Below are 18,833 nucleotides of genomic sequence, written 5' to 3'. Positions count from 1 at the left end.
GAAAATTCCTGCATACTGTAGGACATTAATGGTCCATTGTTCAGTTTTAATAGTGATATAATATCACTGCTCTGTTTCTATAAGCAGCAAAATGATGACAAATATATATAGAGCAATTGCATTTACCAAAACACCTGCACCTGCATTTGCAAAGCGGCAGCTATTTAAAGATATTTGTAGATTGGCAACAGTACCTTATATGCCTAGCATATGCCAGAGACAGGTGACATCCACCAAAGCTGGGTACACACATCAGCGATGAGCCGACCCAGCTATACCATGTAATGATATATTGCATCGCCGTACACACTGTACGATCCGCTGTACAATGAAGCAATATATCATTACATGCTTAATGCACCAACACAGGTCATCCGCATGGCATTGTCCCATCTGATGTGCAGCACATGGGAAGATGCAACCACCCAATTCATCAAACGATGAATTGGGTGGATTTGGGGTACACACTATAAGATGGTCGTGGCAATTATTTGCGGATCACAAAATCACCCAATAGGCCTATATCGTATAGCTTTACATTATGTCCCACTAGCACCCATATTTAAAAACATTTCTTGGTACTTGTGTACTTTTAGGACTCATTGCAGAGAGAACCCAATGAAAGTTTTAAATAGTACTTGTGTACTTTACGTTGTCCCCTAGCGGGCTTGCTGCACTCGCCACGCTGATGTCAGGGTCCTCTCCGTGGAGGGGATTTAGACATTTCCATGATTGATAATAATAATGAGTGTAGGACACTTGGGTTCTCTCTGCAATGTGTCTGTAAAGTACACAAGTACACATTTCTTTTATATGCAACAAACACATTTGTAATTATGCAGCAATTAAATTGAAACAAACCTCTGTAGAAACAACTTGGGTATAAAAATAAGAAAAGTTTTCCTTAAAAACATAGAAAGAAAAAAGTATAGATGTCTAAGCCTCAAAGAAATTCTGCTCAGCCTTTAGTGGAGCATTAGGAACCAGCCAGTAGCAAGTGGTTCCCTAGTGCTGTAGACATGTCAACATTCTATCTGCACCTTCCACTAGCCACCTGCAAATAATACAGCTCTCTCAGGTGTGTGTCTTTGTCCTGGTCTGCATCTGTTCACAATGCGCTAACTAGCTCTTACTGTACTCTGCCTACATATGTATTTCCCAGTCCTGCCTTATCCAAGTCGGCTTGGGCAAGTAAGAGTGTATCATCCCATAATGTTTACACTCAAGTAGAATACTGTTAACCCTCTGACAAAGACTTGCTGATGAATTGTGTTAGGGTGTGGCCTGCGGTGAAGCTCTGAAGATTACTTGGCTGTGTGCTTGAACTTCCGATTGTTGATAAGGGCTTTTTTGGAGGATGATTCTAAGTTGCACGCAGCTGCGACTGCTTTGGATCTTTTTTTTCCATAGTCACATTTGCGACTTTATGCTACAGCTAGTATTAAGTCTTCCAGAACCGTGCGCCTGAATGCGCAAGGGCTGGGATACCCACTTTGAGCAGATGCAGTCGTGTCCATTGGAAGAATCATCGTGACTTGCACCCAAAAAATGGCAACTTATGTGAGTATCAGCATTGTGTGGATTCAGAATCAGGCTTTTATCTTATGGTATGCATTTGATGCAGGGCTATTGGTCCTATGGCAGGTACAGAAGATATGAATCCTGAGAGGTGTATATCCATGATTTTACAGACCTGCATGAGCCATATTTGTGAAAAACGCCTTTATTGTGCTCGGGCTATGTTAGACATACTGGAAAGCTCATTCTGACTCTCCAGTCAAAGATAATGGTAAGTGTCAGATGCGTGTATATGCGTGTTGACTATCTTATAAACTAGTGTGATAACTAGTGTGATAAACTCTTATCCTATTTTTTCTACTTTATCTTATCCAGGTTATATAAACCTGTCAAAGGTGAAAAAAAAAATCAGAAAAAAAAGATTCTATTGCTGATTTCCCCAGCTTCTAGGTAATGATATTATCCACAAGTATAAGTATAGTTTCAGACTATAGTAACTTTGAGAAGCATACCATTTACGGACAATTCCAATCTGCATTTCTGGGTAATAAAGATGCAAGTAGAAAACGTCTGGTAAACAGGTTGTATTTCATCTGTTGCGGATATTGCTTATACAGATGTGTCTACCTATTGCCAAATCATGCCAAATAGTCCCATTTGGTGTGGCACAGATTTTGACGCAACCACACGCTTTTTCACGCATCTTATGTCTATCACTGATGCGACATAAATACAATGCACGGTATCCTGGACACTGGTGCTGGCATTGCATTCAGCTTCTGTGCGCGACTCAGATGCCAACCTGGGTAAAAATAAATGCTACTGTACAAGTGAGCCGTGCCATGCATTGTGCCACTCATTGTTGTGCTTAATCTATGACTTTGTACCAATACCAGTGTGTCCATATAATGAACTTTGTATGCAGCTACGATATAAATAAGACACTAATGGGCCGATTCAGACCCGGATGCTAAGCCGCGATCGCTCGCATCCTAAAGGGGCCGGCTATGCAAATTCCACGATCGCACTGTCTGGCGTAAGGATGCCCTCTGTGTCTTAGAGAGCGACGTCAGAGTGAGCGCACACGCCGGTGTAAAGACGCCCACTTTTCTCTCTTAACACACGTCATCTCCAGGAAGTGTATGATTATTCAGTAACATCGAGAGCCATCGGAGCTGCACACAGCGCTTGAGGTAGACCCTACCCCGCCGCAAGCACTGCGATCACTGCAGACTGAAATACAACCAAGTGATGTATACAATGACGCCTCCATGCTAATTATGGATGCCCATTAAATGCCGTTTTGACGCCCAAATGCGCACCACCACTCCCCCATTCACAAGCACCTTCCCCGGTTACCACCCACAAATGGCACTCTCTGTCACCCAAAGTAGCATTCAAGTCTGTCTTCTACGAGCGCATGATTCCCAAACGCAGTGACTGGTTTGCGCATGCATATTTTGCAGCATACGCATGTTCAGACGGGCAACAATCACCCATAGCAAGCGAATGCGGCTTAGCGTCCAGGTCTCAATTGGCACCTAAATTCAGGAAAAAATATATAGCACAAGAAGGATAGGTGTATGGGGACAGGCTGCACATGAAATACGGTAGATCCGGCTTTGCTGATTTCTACTCGCACCTTCAAAGTTCGCAAGCAGAAATCAGCATATCTTCCCTGTATTAGCTTGCGGTCAGAGACCACGATTGGGCTAACGGAATAGCTTGCCCCATCGTACAGTAAAGTAAAACCATCAACAACAGTTATTAGAGAAAATATGATTTATTTTTCTCTGGCTATTTACAAACTCTATCATTGGCTCCATTTCCGGAGACTGCACTTGCAAAAGGATGGGGATCTACTCTGACCTCTGTTCCCAGACATAAGTTGAATTTAAAAATATCATGTAGAGCGACAAAGCAAAGATGGCATCACTGAAGGCGGCCCAGTACTTCAAATGCACGGAACAAGCCCCTGGTGGACATAACCACATGCCTGTGCAGTGTGACCACACCCACCATGTACCTGATTCAGAGGTGTACGCCAAATGCACGCAATGCCGGTATGCACGCAGTTGGCAGATGTTGGAAGTACTGCGCATGCATCCGAGTGGCATAGGTGTCCCTTTCGTTACCGCAGGGAAACGCAGAACAAATTTGGATGCAAGAGCTGTGGATTTCAGTGAGTATCGCTGGGAAGTAACAGGGGAGTGTGAGATGAGAGTGTGTCGTGGACGCAGGGCCGGATTAAGGAGGGGGGGCAACAAAGGCGGTCGTCCCGGAGCCCCCACACACAGAGGGGCCCCCACACAGGGTCGATGAGACCCTGCTGAGAATAGGTGTTTAGTGGCACCTGTTCTCGGGAGGAGGCCGTACAGCCGCGACTATTCTACTGCATGCAGCAGCACAGTCAGTGCTGCTGCATCAGCTTTCTAAGGGGGAGAGCGGCCGGCTTCACACTAGCGCATGACCCCCAGACACACCGTTTCCCCACCTACACTGGTGCATTGGGGACGGAGGCAATACGACAAGCCCCGCCCCCATATCCCCGCAATTCGTGTCATTACATCACAGGGGTGGGCCCTAATGAATCGAGGAGGTGCCCTGATCTTTTGCATCCTGTACCAGCAGCAGCTGCTGCTTCAAGGGTAAGTTTGTGTGTGTACTGTTTTAGTCTGTGTGTGTGTGTGTGTATGTATGTATGTGTTATTGTGTATATGTGTTAGTGTGTATACTGTGTATGTATGTGTTAATGTGTATATTAGTGTTAGTGTGTATAAACTGTGTATATGTGAGTGTTTTCCACTGTGTATTAATGTGGCCTGGGGGGGGGCTCCATGTGGGGCTTTTTCAGGGGGGTGTAGGCTCGGCTCTGTGTGGCTTGGAAGCGGCCCCCACAACTTCGTTGACCTGGGGTCCCCACAAGTCTTAATCCGCCCTGCGTGGGTATGTCGATGACAGTGGCTATGTGTAAAGAGGCAGTAGCGCTGACACAGGGTGCCATGTTCCAATGGAGAAACTGCACCTGCCATAGGGTTGGTAAAAAGCTTCGAAGGAGTGACCGATCTAAACACTGAACGAGATGGATTAGCGCTGCTGCAAGTGGGTGTCTCATTATGATATGAATCGACCGTGGCATTAGCATGAAGACGCAGACTTGGCTGTGGCAAAATGTGCAATCGCCGCCACGTGTACAGTATATTACCTCTTTTCTGTATTAGCTGTAAGGCACTGATGGGTTTGCAGAGGAGGAAGACTGTGTTTCTGTATAAGTTGTGTAAGGCACTGATGGGTTTGCAGAGGAGGTAGACTGTGTTTCTGTATAAGTTGTAAGGCACTGATGGGTTTGCAGAGGAGGAAGACTGTGTTTCTGTATTAGTTGTATAAGGCACTGATGGGTTTGCAGAGGAGGTAGACTGTGTTTCTGTATAAGTTGTAAGGCACTGATGAGTTTGCAGAGGAGGAAGACTGTGTTTCTGTATTAGCTGTAAGGCACTGATGGGTTTGCAGAGGAGGAAGACTGTGTTTCTGTATTAGTTGTGTAAGGCACTGATGGGTTTGCAGAGGAGGAAGACTGTGTTTCTCTATTAGTTGTAAGGCACTGATGAGTTTGCAGAGGAGGAAGACTGTGTTTCTGTATAAGTTGTAAGGCACTGATGGGTTTGCAGAGGAGGAAGACTGTGTTTCTGTATTAGTTGTGTAAGGCACTGATGGGTTTGCAGAGGAGGAAGACTGTGTTTCTGTATTAGTTGTGTAAGGCACTGATGAGTTTGCAGAGGAGGAAGACTGTGTTTCTGTATAAGTTGTGTAAGGCACTGATGAGTTTGCAGAGGAGGTAGACTGTGTTTCTGTATAAGTTGTGTAAGGCACTGATGAGTTTGCAGAGGAGGAAGACTGTGTTTCTGTATAAGTTGTGTAAGGCACTGATGAGTTTGCAGAGGAGGAAGACTGTGTTTCTGTATAAGTTGTGTAAGGCACTGATGAGTTTGCAGAGGAGGAAGACTGTGTTTCTGTATTAGTTGTAAGGCACTGATGAGTTTGCAGAGGAGGAAGACTGTGTTTCTGTATTAGTTGTAAGGCACTGATGGGTGTGCAGAGGAGGAAGACTGTGTTTCTGTATTAGTTGTGTAAGGCACTGATGGGTTTGCAGAGGAGGAAGACTGTGTTTCTGTATTAGTTGTGTAAGGCACTGATGGGTTTGCAGAGGAGGAAGACTGTGTTTCTGTATTAGTTGTGTAAGGCACTGATGGGTTTGCAGAGGAGGAAGACTGTGTTTCTGTATTAGTTGTAAGGCACTGATGAGTTTGCAGAGGAGGAAGACTGTGTTTCTGTATTAGTTGTAAGGCACTGATGGGTTTGCAGAGAAGGAAGACTGTGTTTCTGTATAAGTTGTAAGGCACTGATGAGTTTGCAGAGGAGGAAGACTGTGGCCCTGATTCAGACCCACTCACAAGCGGCTGTCCGCTCGCAAGTGGGTCGATGGTCTGCACTGAGCATGCGCACGACGGAGGGAGCTCCGTCGTGCGCATGCGCCAGACGCAACGAGCGAAGGAAAGTCCTTCGCTCGTTGTGTCTGATCAAAGGGGGCGTGCTGTCGATGTTGATTGACAGCACGCCCCCTTTGGTGGGCGTGCCGGGGGCGTGCCTCCCTGACGGGGCGTTCCCACGGGAACGCCTCCCGTCAGAAGCCGGCCCACTGACATCACTAGTGATGTCAGTGGGAGTGATTTTGGCTCTGATAGAGCTAAAATCACTCCGGGGCTTGCGGTTGAAAACCTCAACCGCAGGCTCCGGCTCGCAGTTTCGATGGTCGCGATGGTCATGACCATCGCGGCCATCAAACTGCACGCTCATATAGGCTGTGGGTGGTGACCCACAGCTACACGAGCGTCCAGGAGGACGCTCCATTTTTATGGAGGGCGGCCCTCATTCAGAGCGTGCGCTCTGCTTAGAGCGTACGGCTCTGAATGAGGGCCTGTGTCTCTGTATTATTTGTAAGGCATTGATGGGTTTGCAGAGGAGGAAGACTGTGTTTCTGTATTAGTTGTAAGGCACTGATGGGTTTGCTGAGGAGGAAGACTGTGTTTCTATATAAGTTGTAAGGCACTGATGAGTTTGCAGAGAAGGAAGACTGTGTTTCTGTATTAGTTGTAAGGCACTGATGGGTTTGCAGAGGAGGAAGACTGTGTTTCTGTATAAGTTGTACGGCACTGATGGGTTTGCAGAGGAGGAAGACTGTGTTTCTGTATTAGTTGTAAGACACTGATGGGTTTGCAGAGGAGGAAGACTGTGTTTCTGTATAAGTTGTAATTCACTGATGGGTTTGCAGAGGAGGAAGACTGTGTTTCTGTATAAGTTGTAAGGCACTGATGGGTTTGCAGAGGAGGAAGACTGTGTTTCTGTATAAGTTGTAAGGCACTGATGAGTTTGCAGAGGAGGAAGACTGTGTTTCTGTATTAGTTGTAAGGCACTGATGGGTTTGCAGAGGAGGAAGACTGTGTTTCTGTATAAGTTGTAAGGCACTGATGGGTTTGCAGAGGAGGAAGACTCTGTTTCTGTATTAGTTGTAAGGCACTGATGAGTTTGCAGAGGATGAAGACTGTGTTTCTGTATTAGTTGTAAGGCACTGATGGGTTTGCAGAGGAGGAAGACTGTGTTTCTGTATAAGTTGTAAGGCACTGATGGGTTTGCAGAGGAGGAAGACTCTGTTTCTGTATAAGTTGTAAGGCACTGATGAGTTTGCAGAGGAGGAAGACTGTGTTTCTGTTAAATGACATCATCAATTGACCTGTTTCTGTAAATAAATGCAGCCACAACTAATGAGGAAAGTTAAGCTGTGGTGCCAGGTGTCTCATCTAAATAGAGCAATGGGAGTGATCACTTAAAAAAATACACATTTTTTTCCGCAGAATTAAACCTATTCAGCATTGCATGTGTAAGGTGCCTTTACATTCTCCTATCGTTATCTCACATTTTCATGGAATGAAGAGAAACCACAGGGTGAGTGGACTGCTATATTGAGAAGGAAGTTTACATTGTTACTATACTTGAGAATCTGGCACATTGCCAAGATCAGCACTTCAGTATTTCCTGGGCAGATGTGATGTCATGTTTCTTGTTCCTTTTTTAAAGGAATTTAGGAAGGTAAAAAAATTCCATTGTTCTATACTATAAATTTCCGGGAAGAAACATCACAAAGTGGAGGGAGTGGTGAAACATACTTTGTTCTGTCTATTATGTCCATTTTATACCTATATCAATTGGTTTTAAAATGTATAGAAATATGTGTATTGACAGTGTGGAGAGCTTGAACGAGATATCTCCTACATAAAATACATGGAGCTTATCTATTGTGGTGATCTGCAGTGAAATATAGACAGGAGGTTTTACTGGATCACAGTTGACACTCTCCTGGGAGAAACCTTTTGACCTGCAGAATTAACCTCACAAATAACAGTGGATCACAGCTACTTTGAAGCCCATTTTGCTAGTAAATGTGAGGAATTTTTTGTGGAAGACATCTGGTTAAAAGTAAATTTCTGCTTTGTGTAGAGTCCAGTAATCAATGTTAAAATTCTTCATCAAACAAATTGCAATGTGACATCATGATGGGTGCTCTTATAGATTACGTAATTAATGTAGTTGGTAATGGACTGAACTAGATATTCTTTTAGAAATAGAATACACGCAAACGCAATATATGTGCCCTGATGAATAATAAAGTCAAAACAGCATTGAGCATATACCATATGTACAGTGGATATAAAAAGTCTATCAGCTTTCTTTTATTTTTTCTACAACTTGCCTATTAGTTATTGAGTTGCATTTTGTCGGTTGCTACTTCACATGATTGATTTTGAGTTCAGATTTTATATCACAAGAACCTGTAAATTCAATAAGTTGTGTAAACACAGTATGAAGTGTCCTATAAGTGACCCTTAATGTGTATTATGTGTGTAATATGACAATAGAGGTTACCTGATCTTAGCAAGTACATTGCACAGAGTATTATTATTTTCATTAATTTAGATTTAAGGGCTAGATTAGACATAGATGCATGTGCCTCCGTATATTCATCTAATATGCTGTGAGAACTTATGGAATAGAGTGCACTTTTCTACGTTTATAGCCCATATTGTGTGCAGTATAGGAGTACTCGGTCCGCTCTCTCACTGCACTGCCATATACCAGGGGTCAGGGAACTTTTTTACCTTTTACCCCAAAATATATTTAGATACGCCGAGGTTACCCCCTTGATTTGAAAGGAAGGAAATCATATAGTAGTGCCCCCATATAATGCCCCTGTAGTAGTGCCCCCATAGTTATGCCCCTGTAGTAGTGCCCCCATATAATTCCTCTGTAGTAGTACCCCCATAGTTATGCCCCTATAGTAGTGACCCCATATAATGCCCCTGTAGTAGTGCCCCCATATAATGCCCCTGTAGTAGTGCCCCCATATAATGCCCATGTAGTGCCGCTTATACAAAAAAAAAACACTTACCTTAATCCCCGCTCCTGCATCCGCTGCCATCCTGTCCGCCCGGCTGCTCCTCGGAACTATGGGAGAGATGTCATGACGTCTCTCCCATAGTGCGCATGGAGAGAGGCGAAAGCTGGAGTTCAGAAGAGAGCTCCAGCCTCCGGCTAACACGGCGCTGCAGGGAAGGAGCCGGGCGCCCACTGGTAATAACATCTCAGCGGGCGTCCGGCTTAGAGCCTCCCTGTGGCACAGCCGGGCATGCATATGAATCATTCTATATTATAGATATGCATGCCCGACTGTCTGTCCATTACCCCCAGGAATTTAATTTTTACCCCATGTGGGGTAATTTACCCCTGTTCCCTGACCACTGCCATACACTCTAGTGCAGGTGCACATGCCACTATAGTCACTGCAGTAAGAAACACACACCTCCTGGCTGTACTGGCACAAGTCCCCTCAAATTGAAACTATCCTGCCTAAATCAAACCTGTTGGGAGATATAAGGATTAAACTATAACTGCACATTAATGGACATCTGAAGATACAGCTGAGTTTAGTGATCTGTTGATTTCTCCTTACAGTAAACTATAGGGACAAGTCACGGGAAAGTTCAATGACTGTATGAAGGTTAATCACTAGCACTAAGCTAGTAAAAAAAAAAACTTCTCTACTAGATTGGCCATTGTCTCTGGAATCGATCGCCCTGCCCAACCCAAACCCTAAGATATACCCCAGCTCTAACCTAATTGGCTGGTATTAAAGCTGTGTACTTTTCCTCCTTAGGACCATATTTAATTAGCCACGAAAAGTGCCATTTGGAGAAAAGTTTTCTCCGATTTGCACTTTTTGCCTGTTTTCAAAGTATCTCCATATGCAATTCCCCGGAGCCTATGCGAAAACTCCCTGGGCAAAAAAGTTTCTCCAGCAAAAGGCAGGAGAAAAGAAGTGCAAAATCCTTATTTTGGGGTACAAATGTGGGGACTTGGTTCAGAACCCTTTGGACACCCTCCCTAATGACTAATAGAGCAAAACAAATTAAAAAGTTATCTTAATTCACCCCAAAAAAAGACATGCAATTTTTGTGGCGAAAATTTTAAAAAAAGTGTTGGAAAATGGAAAAAAAAGTGGGGGGCTATATGGTTGGGGCAGGTGTTTTTGGAATTGCACGAGGCTGAGTTTTTCTTTAATCATCATTTTAGAGACATCAGAATATACTAGTACCCATTTTCAGGTGCCCTAAATTTAACCTCAGTACTTATTTTTCCGAAAAAATATTGCTTTCTATCATTTTTCCACACATATGTAAATATGCATATAACAGCCCTTTTCAACAAAATAAGATCGCTAAATACGTTTATTAGGGCTACTACTACTATTTTATATTGATTCCCAGGGTCACTGAAGCTTTTTATGGGGTACAGACTGATTTCCTTTTCGCTAGTTTTGCTGTGGAGAACATTCTCCTATTCGTGTTTTTGCCAGTTTTATAATAGAATAGGGTGAAAAGCGGAAATGCGCATGGAGAAAATATTGCGGCAAAACAGGCGATTGAGGTGAATTCAATCCGCTTTTCCCCATACGGCAATTTTTGCAGCTAATTGAATTCGGCCCTGAGTCTCAGAGCTTCCTCTGTCCCTATATAGTTAGTCATTAGGAATAGATCACATCTGGAAACCTGTGGAGAATCCTTTACCTTTCCTGCAGTTGGCCGGTCGGTCTGTCTGTCTGTCTTTCTGACTAATAGTAAGAATATATAACAACAAACAGAAAACTTTTTTTTATTTTTATTTTATATTTTTTTATGTTGATAGTAAACTCCCAAATGATGGAATATCAGAAAGAAAACTGTTGTGTTCTACTGAACCTCTGAGGTCCCTGTTATCTGTATATCTGGTGTGTCTGGTGTTTATATTTATTTCCATTCCTTGACAAGCCAAAGTTTCACTAGTCTGCTGTCTCCATAAACGCTCCAATTCCAGTTCATTACATAAAACAGCTAACCATTGGTATGCACCACTGCCTGGAACCAGTAAGGACTAAAATGAATTACAAAGCCCTTTTTTATTACTGATGGTTTGGATGGTTTATGTGACATGTGTTTAACATAAAAACTGACTCTTCTTCCCATCCAGTACAGCGGTTTAGAGACCTTTTATAATGTTGACTATTCGAAACTGCTCTGTTAACAGTTATACTGAAAACATCTGTGTTTCTAAGCCACTTTGTGTCATTGATCCTGACTTTATAACACAATTTTGAAGATCTTCTTAAACAATCAGTTATTGATTTGTATGGTGCCACAGAGCACAGCAGCTCTGGAGAGTAAGATAAACAAGGACATAAAATAAATGCACAAATAACTGCGCATGTCAAGGCAACAGTCAGGTGTAGATCTAATAGGGCATGAGGGAGAGAATTTCACAATGAGATCCGAGATGCATGCAGAGTGGTGCTGTTGAGGGCTCTGTAAGTCATATGAATTGGATTCTTGAGCATATTGGGAGCCAGTGTAAGGATCTGCTGATTGGTGAGCAGATGTGGACCAAGCAGAGTGAAGATCGGTTTTGCGGCGGGATTTAGACAGACTTAAGCAGGGATGTATCAGGGTGAGGTGAATGCCACAGAGAAGGAGGTTGCCGTATTGTATGCGAGAGGTGGTGAGAGAAAGTATATGTCTAAGTTGTGTAAGAAAATAACATAATTCTGTGGAGGCAACAGGACTGGGTGAGAGACTGGATATAATAGATATGAGAAGTAAAGCAGAGCCCCGAGTCAGGCGTGAAACCAAATCAGTGGACTCAGGAGACAGGGGAATTCTTGTTGGTATTGACGGAAAGGGACATATGAGGGGAGGTAGTTATATTACAAAGTATAATCAATGTACATTTTTGATATCCAAACGTTGTTAAAAAAGTTATTACTCATTAAAATTGTCTATTACGTATCAGCAGATTGTGGTATTTTTCATTCCATTAACATAATTGAATTTAGCCTCATAGTGAATCACTGTACCATAGAGATCCCAGGAAAATGTGAGGCTTCCTGCGGTGGTGTTGCTGTTGCATCACCATGCCTCACTATATCTATATAAAAAGCGAGAAAGTGTGTGTATGTCTGTTTGTTCTTTATGCACGGCCAGAGTTTGTACCTAGCTCCACCAAATTTGGCATGGTGGTGTAGTTTGACCAGGATTAGGTTTTTGGCTGTGTTTGAAGTTCGTCAGAGTCATGGAGGTCTCTGATTTGAAATTATGGTTTGAGCAAATTCGCTCAGGGGTGTATATTTACTAAAATGCAGTTTTTAGAAGTGGATATGTTGCCCATAGCAAATAATCAAATTCTATCTATTATCTTCTAGAAGGTGCTAGATAAATGATAAGTAGAATCTTCTAAAAACTCGCACTTTAGTAAATATACCCCAGGATGTCTTCCAGTGCCTAAAACTGCACTGATCTGAAGGCACAGGCTGATATGTACCAGTGGTGGGTGGCAGGTAAAGCAGTAAGTCGGAGGATCAACTGTCACACTGCACATGCACTGACAGTTACTAATTTCCTCCAAGCACATTTTCATATGCCATGGTCTCCAATGTTGGTCTGCAGAGATATCTGCTCGGCAACGATTTCTGTTCTGCACTGATTTTTGAGACCGCAGTGATTTGGAAATCTATACTGGTTTCTGTCCTGTTAGTCACTCTGCTCCTGATATACCCCATTCCAAACACTCAGAGTATACATCTGCCTGCACTGTCATTTACTCCTAAATTGCATTGTTATACAGGTCTGAATGACTTCTGTGTTCCTTGTCAAATCTTTCCCCCTTTAGTATACCACCATGTTAGCAAACAGTGGGGTCCTTTTCAGGATCAATGTAATGGGGTTATAGGAAAGGACAATGTAAAAAATGAAGGCTACAGATGTACTTCAAGGTCCATTCTTCAACCCAGGCAACGCCGGGTTTCCCAGTTAGTTGCCAATATAACTACGTGCAAATGCCCTAGCACTAATAATTACTGTGCTAGGACATTAAAAGTAATGATTTAGAGAAAATTAAACTACAGTACAGCAATAAACAGGGGGGGCTGTAAAGTGCAAATTGCTGGCTGCTGCAACCTCTACATATTGGGTGGCACTTTGTATTTCTTGCGAGAAACATGCAGAGTTAAAGCGGGCTGTTTAGCATTACAGGGGGGAGACCAGTAATATGACATTGTGCATCATACAGACAAACGACCAAGCTTTCATTGGCATCATAAGGAAGAAAATGCTTCCTCCCCGTAAAGGATAGCAGTCATGTGAAACGGATTACAAGGCCAGGCTTATAAATAGGCTGACACGGCCTGTGCCTATAGGTTTGTACAGAAGAAAGTTTCGCCTCCTATGGTAGCACTACTTACTTATACCCCTTTTCCACTGGCCAAAATACTGGGTTATTGCCGTGTCAACCCGGGTAGCGTCTTAGTTGAAAAGGATTCTAGGAAAAAATCCTGCGTCGATTGACCCGGCATTTCTTCCTGGGTCTCGATCAGGGTTTTACGCGGGTAAAACCCTGGTCAGGCTTAGTGGAAACAGGTAACCCAGGTCTTCCGAACCGGGACCCGTTTCCAGCATGGTGATAAGCTGATATTCGGAAGCTGTCAGTAACAGCTGTCACCAGGGAGGGAGAGATTACAGCCTCCCCTTCCTGTTTTTACCCCATCCCCGCTTCATACAGGGAGGCTGTAATCTCTCCCTGCCCGTCTCCCCGGTGACAGCTGTGACATCACAGCCACCCGAAAGGACCCCCACAGGAAGGACCACCTCCCCTGGACGCCCATTTGCTCCGGTCTGGCATTCAGGGGAGAGCTGGAGTTTCTGGTGCTTGGTGATGACACATCTCCAAACGCTGGCCCTGCACCAGTGTGAACGGCACTGACCCGGGATATTCCTGGGTCGGCACCGCAGTGGAGATGGGGTAAATACCAGTTCTGACCAGGCTTAGAACCGTGTTCCAAATCCCAGGACAGACCCGGGATTTTGGTGGAAAAGGGGTATTAGTTACAAGCTCCTCCAATTCAAAATTAATTCTGATTATTTTTCTGTAAACTTTCACTCATAATGTCTATAACTACTCACTTTTTTCATCTATAGTATTTATTTTTCATTTACTTATATACCGTCTATAAAGGTCTGATTGTGTTTGCTACCTGTTAGCTGTTAATGAATGTAGGACCTAACGTAGGGACTCTCAGGGTTAGGAAGCACCATGAAGTGGCGTGTACCATATAATTTATTGACGACTGCATGTAACAAACATTTACGCGTTCTATTCAGAATTAGAAGCAATTTTTTCTTTAGATTTCTCTTTCTTCTCTAGATAACCCTGGTTTCCTAGTACAGATGTCTCCTTATTCACCCATTGCTTTTGCATCTTATTGCATGAGATGCATGGTGCAAATTACACGCTCCATCACAGGTAGCGACTCTTGGGACTTTCATGCTTCAAATGGATCTTTTGTACCCAGCATCGGGTGGGTGCATGTTCAGATACTAGTGCAGACAGCTGCGGGCGTAAAAACAGTGAGCGGGATAGGTTTCCATATGCAGGCTAGCGGATCTTGGGCATAAATAGTCGGCGTCTCACATTAGCATAATGAAGTTATTATCCTGCAGCGGTCATATGGAAAAGCGTCCATGGATGCGTGCAACTCCGGGTCAGGCTCATAGTGTACTGGGTGCTTAGGATTTGCATTTTTGTTGCAATTGAGTTAGTATAAAGTCATACATTGAGAACAACAACCTGTGACGGGTTGCATGCCGTGGCTTACTGGTACCAGCCCTCTGCCTTTTCTCAGGTTAGCGTCCATGTCACACACCGCTGCTGCATGCAAAGCTGATAGTAGTGATCAGGGTACTCATGAATTGTACTACTCCAATCATGGTGCACATTCGGTACAAATCTGTGTGGTGGGTGGTATGGCGTAGCTAAGGCCGGGTACACATCAGAGCAATGCCAAAACGACGCAATGGTCGTTCCAATTTCCCTTCATCCCAGAAGACACAATATTGAGTGTACACACTTCAAGTGACTGAACGATTTAACATGTTGTTTAATCGTATACGATTTATCATTGCTCCTGTACACACTACAACAACCAACTTTTAGGAGGTGACGTCTTCAGAGGCCAAATCGGATCAACATATCGTCCGGATGGCCGTACACACTACACGATGTGCACCACATCGTTCACGATCTCTTCTGATTGACCTTGCAGCATGGCCAACCAGAAGATGCCGTATACAACGCACGGGAGCGCGCAATGGAGCGTACATACTGTGAGATCGACATAATATGTCGTTCTAATTTGCCTCAAAATGACATATCGTGCCGGTATCACTCTAGTGTGTACCCGGCCTTAGTCGCATTTTCTGTTGTGTACCAAATGGGACTATATGGCGTGATTTGTGAATAGGTTAGTGAAGAAATATCTATGACCACTATTGCTTATAAACTGATAGAGCAACTTCTGTATTGGGCAGACCAACATGCACAGACTGTACAGAAAGTAGGATCCCATGTAACAAAATCTGGGTTCCCCTACAATAAATTATCCAAATATAAGGTGCAATTTATCCTTATCCCCAAATGGATGGATATAGAAACATAAAGTGCCATGACCTGAGAAAGACGGTTCTAAAGGTCAGTATAAGATGATGGTGCCAACAATACACTGCCAATGATAGAGAGGTGGTTTGGTGCTCTGGCTCAGATCTCTGGGAAATCAATACATGGTCTGCTCTTGTCAATTGAGAAAATGTGCATTTACACAAAGGTTATGGGGGGGTCCTATAATGATAATAATGTCAATTATATTCCTGTAATGTGACCAAAAATTAACATTAGTGCAGGAATGGACAATCGAGGACATTTGAGGTCAGACCTGAAGTAAACATATTTGTTATCTCCAGGGCAGCCCACCTGCTGTGAATATATATATATATATATATATATATATATTATATATATATATTATCCTTTATTTATATGGCGCCACAAAGGTTCCGGAGCACCTTACACAGTACATAAATGAGCACACAAGAAAAACAGTTAATAGTAATACAAAACAATGTAGAACAAAGACATGGTTTATAAACATACAGTAGCTGCATAACACAAGCAGCAGGACTTGAGCAACCAGGTGTTAGGTGCCGTTGTGGGGAGTTAGTAGTAAATTATACTATAAGTATGGGGAGGAGAAGCACATGAGGGATGAGGGCCCTGCTCGTAAGAGCTTACATTCTAAAGGGGAAGGGCAGACAGACAGGGGTGACACAGTTGGGGTAGATAGTGAGGAAGGAGCATGGAGCAGTGGGTTAGGATATGTGCTGTGGAATGTGTGTGTATATGATGACCTGACGTTATGTCAAAATTAAGTCCTTCATTCATCTATCTCTATGTCAAAAAAAAGATTTTGATTATGTGTTATTTACATGAGAGATGTACAAAATAAAGTTGTGTTACATTTTAGCATCTAAATACATCCTGATAAAAATGCAGCTATTATGGGACTGTCCTGCCATTATAATACAGTAGTGACTACTTTAATCCCAGCTGCTGGGTGCTATGCCATGCTCCTGTGAGTGGGTGCATCTCACATGCTAGACCCACCCACACATGGGTGCAGCCATCCCCAACATGCTGTGGTCCTTCAGGATGTTGCATTACCCGGGCCCAGAATTTCTCTTGGCAGCCCTGGAGGTGACAGGCAGAACCAGGTTGGCGTAGTGGTGGGGTAGCAAGGCCATGGAGGGAGGGAGGGAGGGAGGTGGTTGAGAGTGGAGGAACAGGAAAGGCGGGGGAAAGAAGTAGAGGGTTGGAAAGCAGACTGATAGGGGGAACAGCAAGCGGAGGAGACAAGAGGAGTGGGATAGGGATGGATAAAGTAGAGGATTATGTGGACATTGAATATGGGGAGTGTTTGAAGAAAGAGTGTTCATGCTGTGGACGAGGTAATAAGCGAGATGAGAACTGTACTGGAGGCTGTGTGATGTAGAGACAGTGTGGGGAAAAGTTGTTAAATGTTCAAAAATACAGGTAAAAGAACAGTGCTGCCATATATATATGGATCTTCTTGGTGAATGTGTTGACTTGGCGCAGAAGGTGCGCTGGATAACCCGCCACCAGCCCTGTTTATAGCTACACTATAGAGGTACTATATGCCCATCATTATTTTAAACTGATTGCGGAGATTGCAATTTCTCCAGTCGCTTAGGAGTTAGAGTAACAGTTCTGTAAATAATCTCCAATATATAATTTTAATGGTATATTCTTATTATTAATATATGACACTGTTGTACCTGCACTTCCTTGTCTCCATATTTCTGGGGATTCTTGCTGTTTTGACACTTTTTCCTCAGCTTCTTCAGTTCACTTTGACATTTTTCAATAGACTCTGACTTGGAACGATGCTCGACCTGGTATTTTTTCAGTGTCGCCTGGGGACAGAGAAGGAAACACTATCAGTTACAAAGTGACAAACTCCTGATACAAAGGAGGTGGAACAAATGATCACAATAGACGATGTAAAGAAACGGAAGACAAAGTACGCACAGTTAAATACTTGATGTCTAGCTCCAGCTTGTGTTCCAGTTGAGCCAAGAGTTCAGAGTGGAAAAGTTTTAGCTGAAAAAAAGAATAGAAAAATATTGTATTTGTCTTGTCAAACTATTGCTTTATCTTATTAAGCCATTACGTTCTACAGGGACAGAATATTAACATCATTTCAGACTGTTTTAATGGTTGAAGTAAATAAAAAAATCTGTTCACACACGTTAAAGATACACACGTGTCCTGACACACATATCCACTTTTGGGTAACATGGACTGGTTCATGTATCAGGCAGCCAATGACCATGCAAAAATAATTAAAATCTGGTTGGATTTGAAACATGGTCAATGGAGGGCCAATGTGGTCTTAAGGGGCCCATACATCTGCGTCTGATTGCTGGAATTCCCCAAAGACGCCTGGGTTGGGGAATCGGGAAAATTCAACATGTTGGATTTTCCTGATTTGCCGAACCCGACCAAAATATGATCGGGATCGGCAAATCTGGATTTTTAACATATAAAACTTCCCCGAATTCTCAACGGATTGCAGACTGGGTCGACTTGGGGGAATCTGGAAATTGCCGAGCTGCTGTATGGTCCGCATTACACATGCAAATTGGCCAAAATGTTTCAAATACTAGTGCCACATTTTCTTTTGAAATCAAATCATTTAATTTTAAAATATTTTTGACAACCTCCCTCATTGTTAATTATATTCTGTGCACAAAATCCAAAAAATGTATTTATTACCAATTATTTATATACTGCATATATATTCCATTGCACTGTACAGATAAAATTTGGCCATTCAAATCAGTCCCTGCCCCAGTGAATCTTACAATCTATATTCCCAATCACATGTACACACATACATTCACAAATACAGTTAATGTGAAATTATTGCCACCCATGAATTTAAGTACATCATGTACAAAATCTCCTGAAAAAAAGTCATGTAGTGAAACTGCTTTGGTCTATAGAGACTCATGTTTGGCACAGAACAGCTAAGGATAAAACAATATCACTTTGGAAAAGCAATAGGAGAAAAAACAATAAAAACTTGAAATATTACCATGACAGAGTTATTGGCACTCATTGGAGCAATTCAAATCAATTTGAAAAAATAAAATAAAAAGAGCTAGATTAGACTCGTGATAAATTAGAAATTGGAGACACTTGTGATAAATTGTCAGTGATCACATGACTTGAATTAACCAATGACTGATAGCTTTAAAGTTTAAAAAGGC

The 18,833-nt window shown here is 42.9% G+C and overlaps 1 protein-coding gene across 1 annotated transcript in view; it reads right to left on the bottom strand.

Moving 5' to 3' along the window:
• The window catches only part of LOC148501119 (BAR/IMD domain-containing adapter protein 2-like), a 130,413-nt gene that overhangs the window by 28,302 nt on the left and 83,278 nt on the right, over positions 1 to 18,833 (bottom strand). Inside the window, exons 5-6 of the mRNA XM_088450959.1 lie at positions 17,590 to 17,661; positions 17,337 to 17,474 (exon numbers count right to left, since the gene is read on the bottom strand). Coding sequence (XP_088307085.1) covers positions 17,337 to 17,474; positions 17,590 to 17,661 — 210 coding nt within the window. The remainder of the gene's footprint in view (positions 1 to 17,336; positions 17,475 to 17,589; positions 17,662 to 18,833) is intronic.

Source organism: Taudactylus pleione, unplaced genomic scaffold, assembly GCF_031769625.1.
Source record: "Taudactylus pleione unplaced genomic scaffold, aTauple2 ptg000535l, whole genome shotgun sequence".
Taxonomy (NCBI): domain Eukaryota; kingdom Metazoa; phylum Chordata; class Amphibia; order Anura; family Myobatrachidae; genus Taudactylus; species Taudactylus pleione.
Note: the sequence above shows the minus strand (reverse complement) of the source record. Positions and strands in the feature narration are given on the sequence as shown.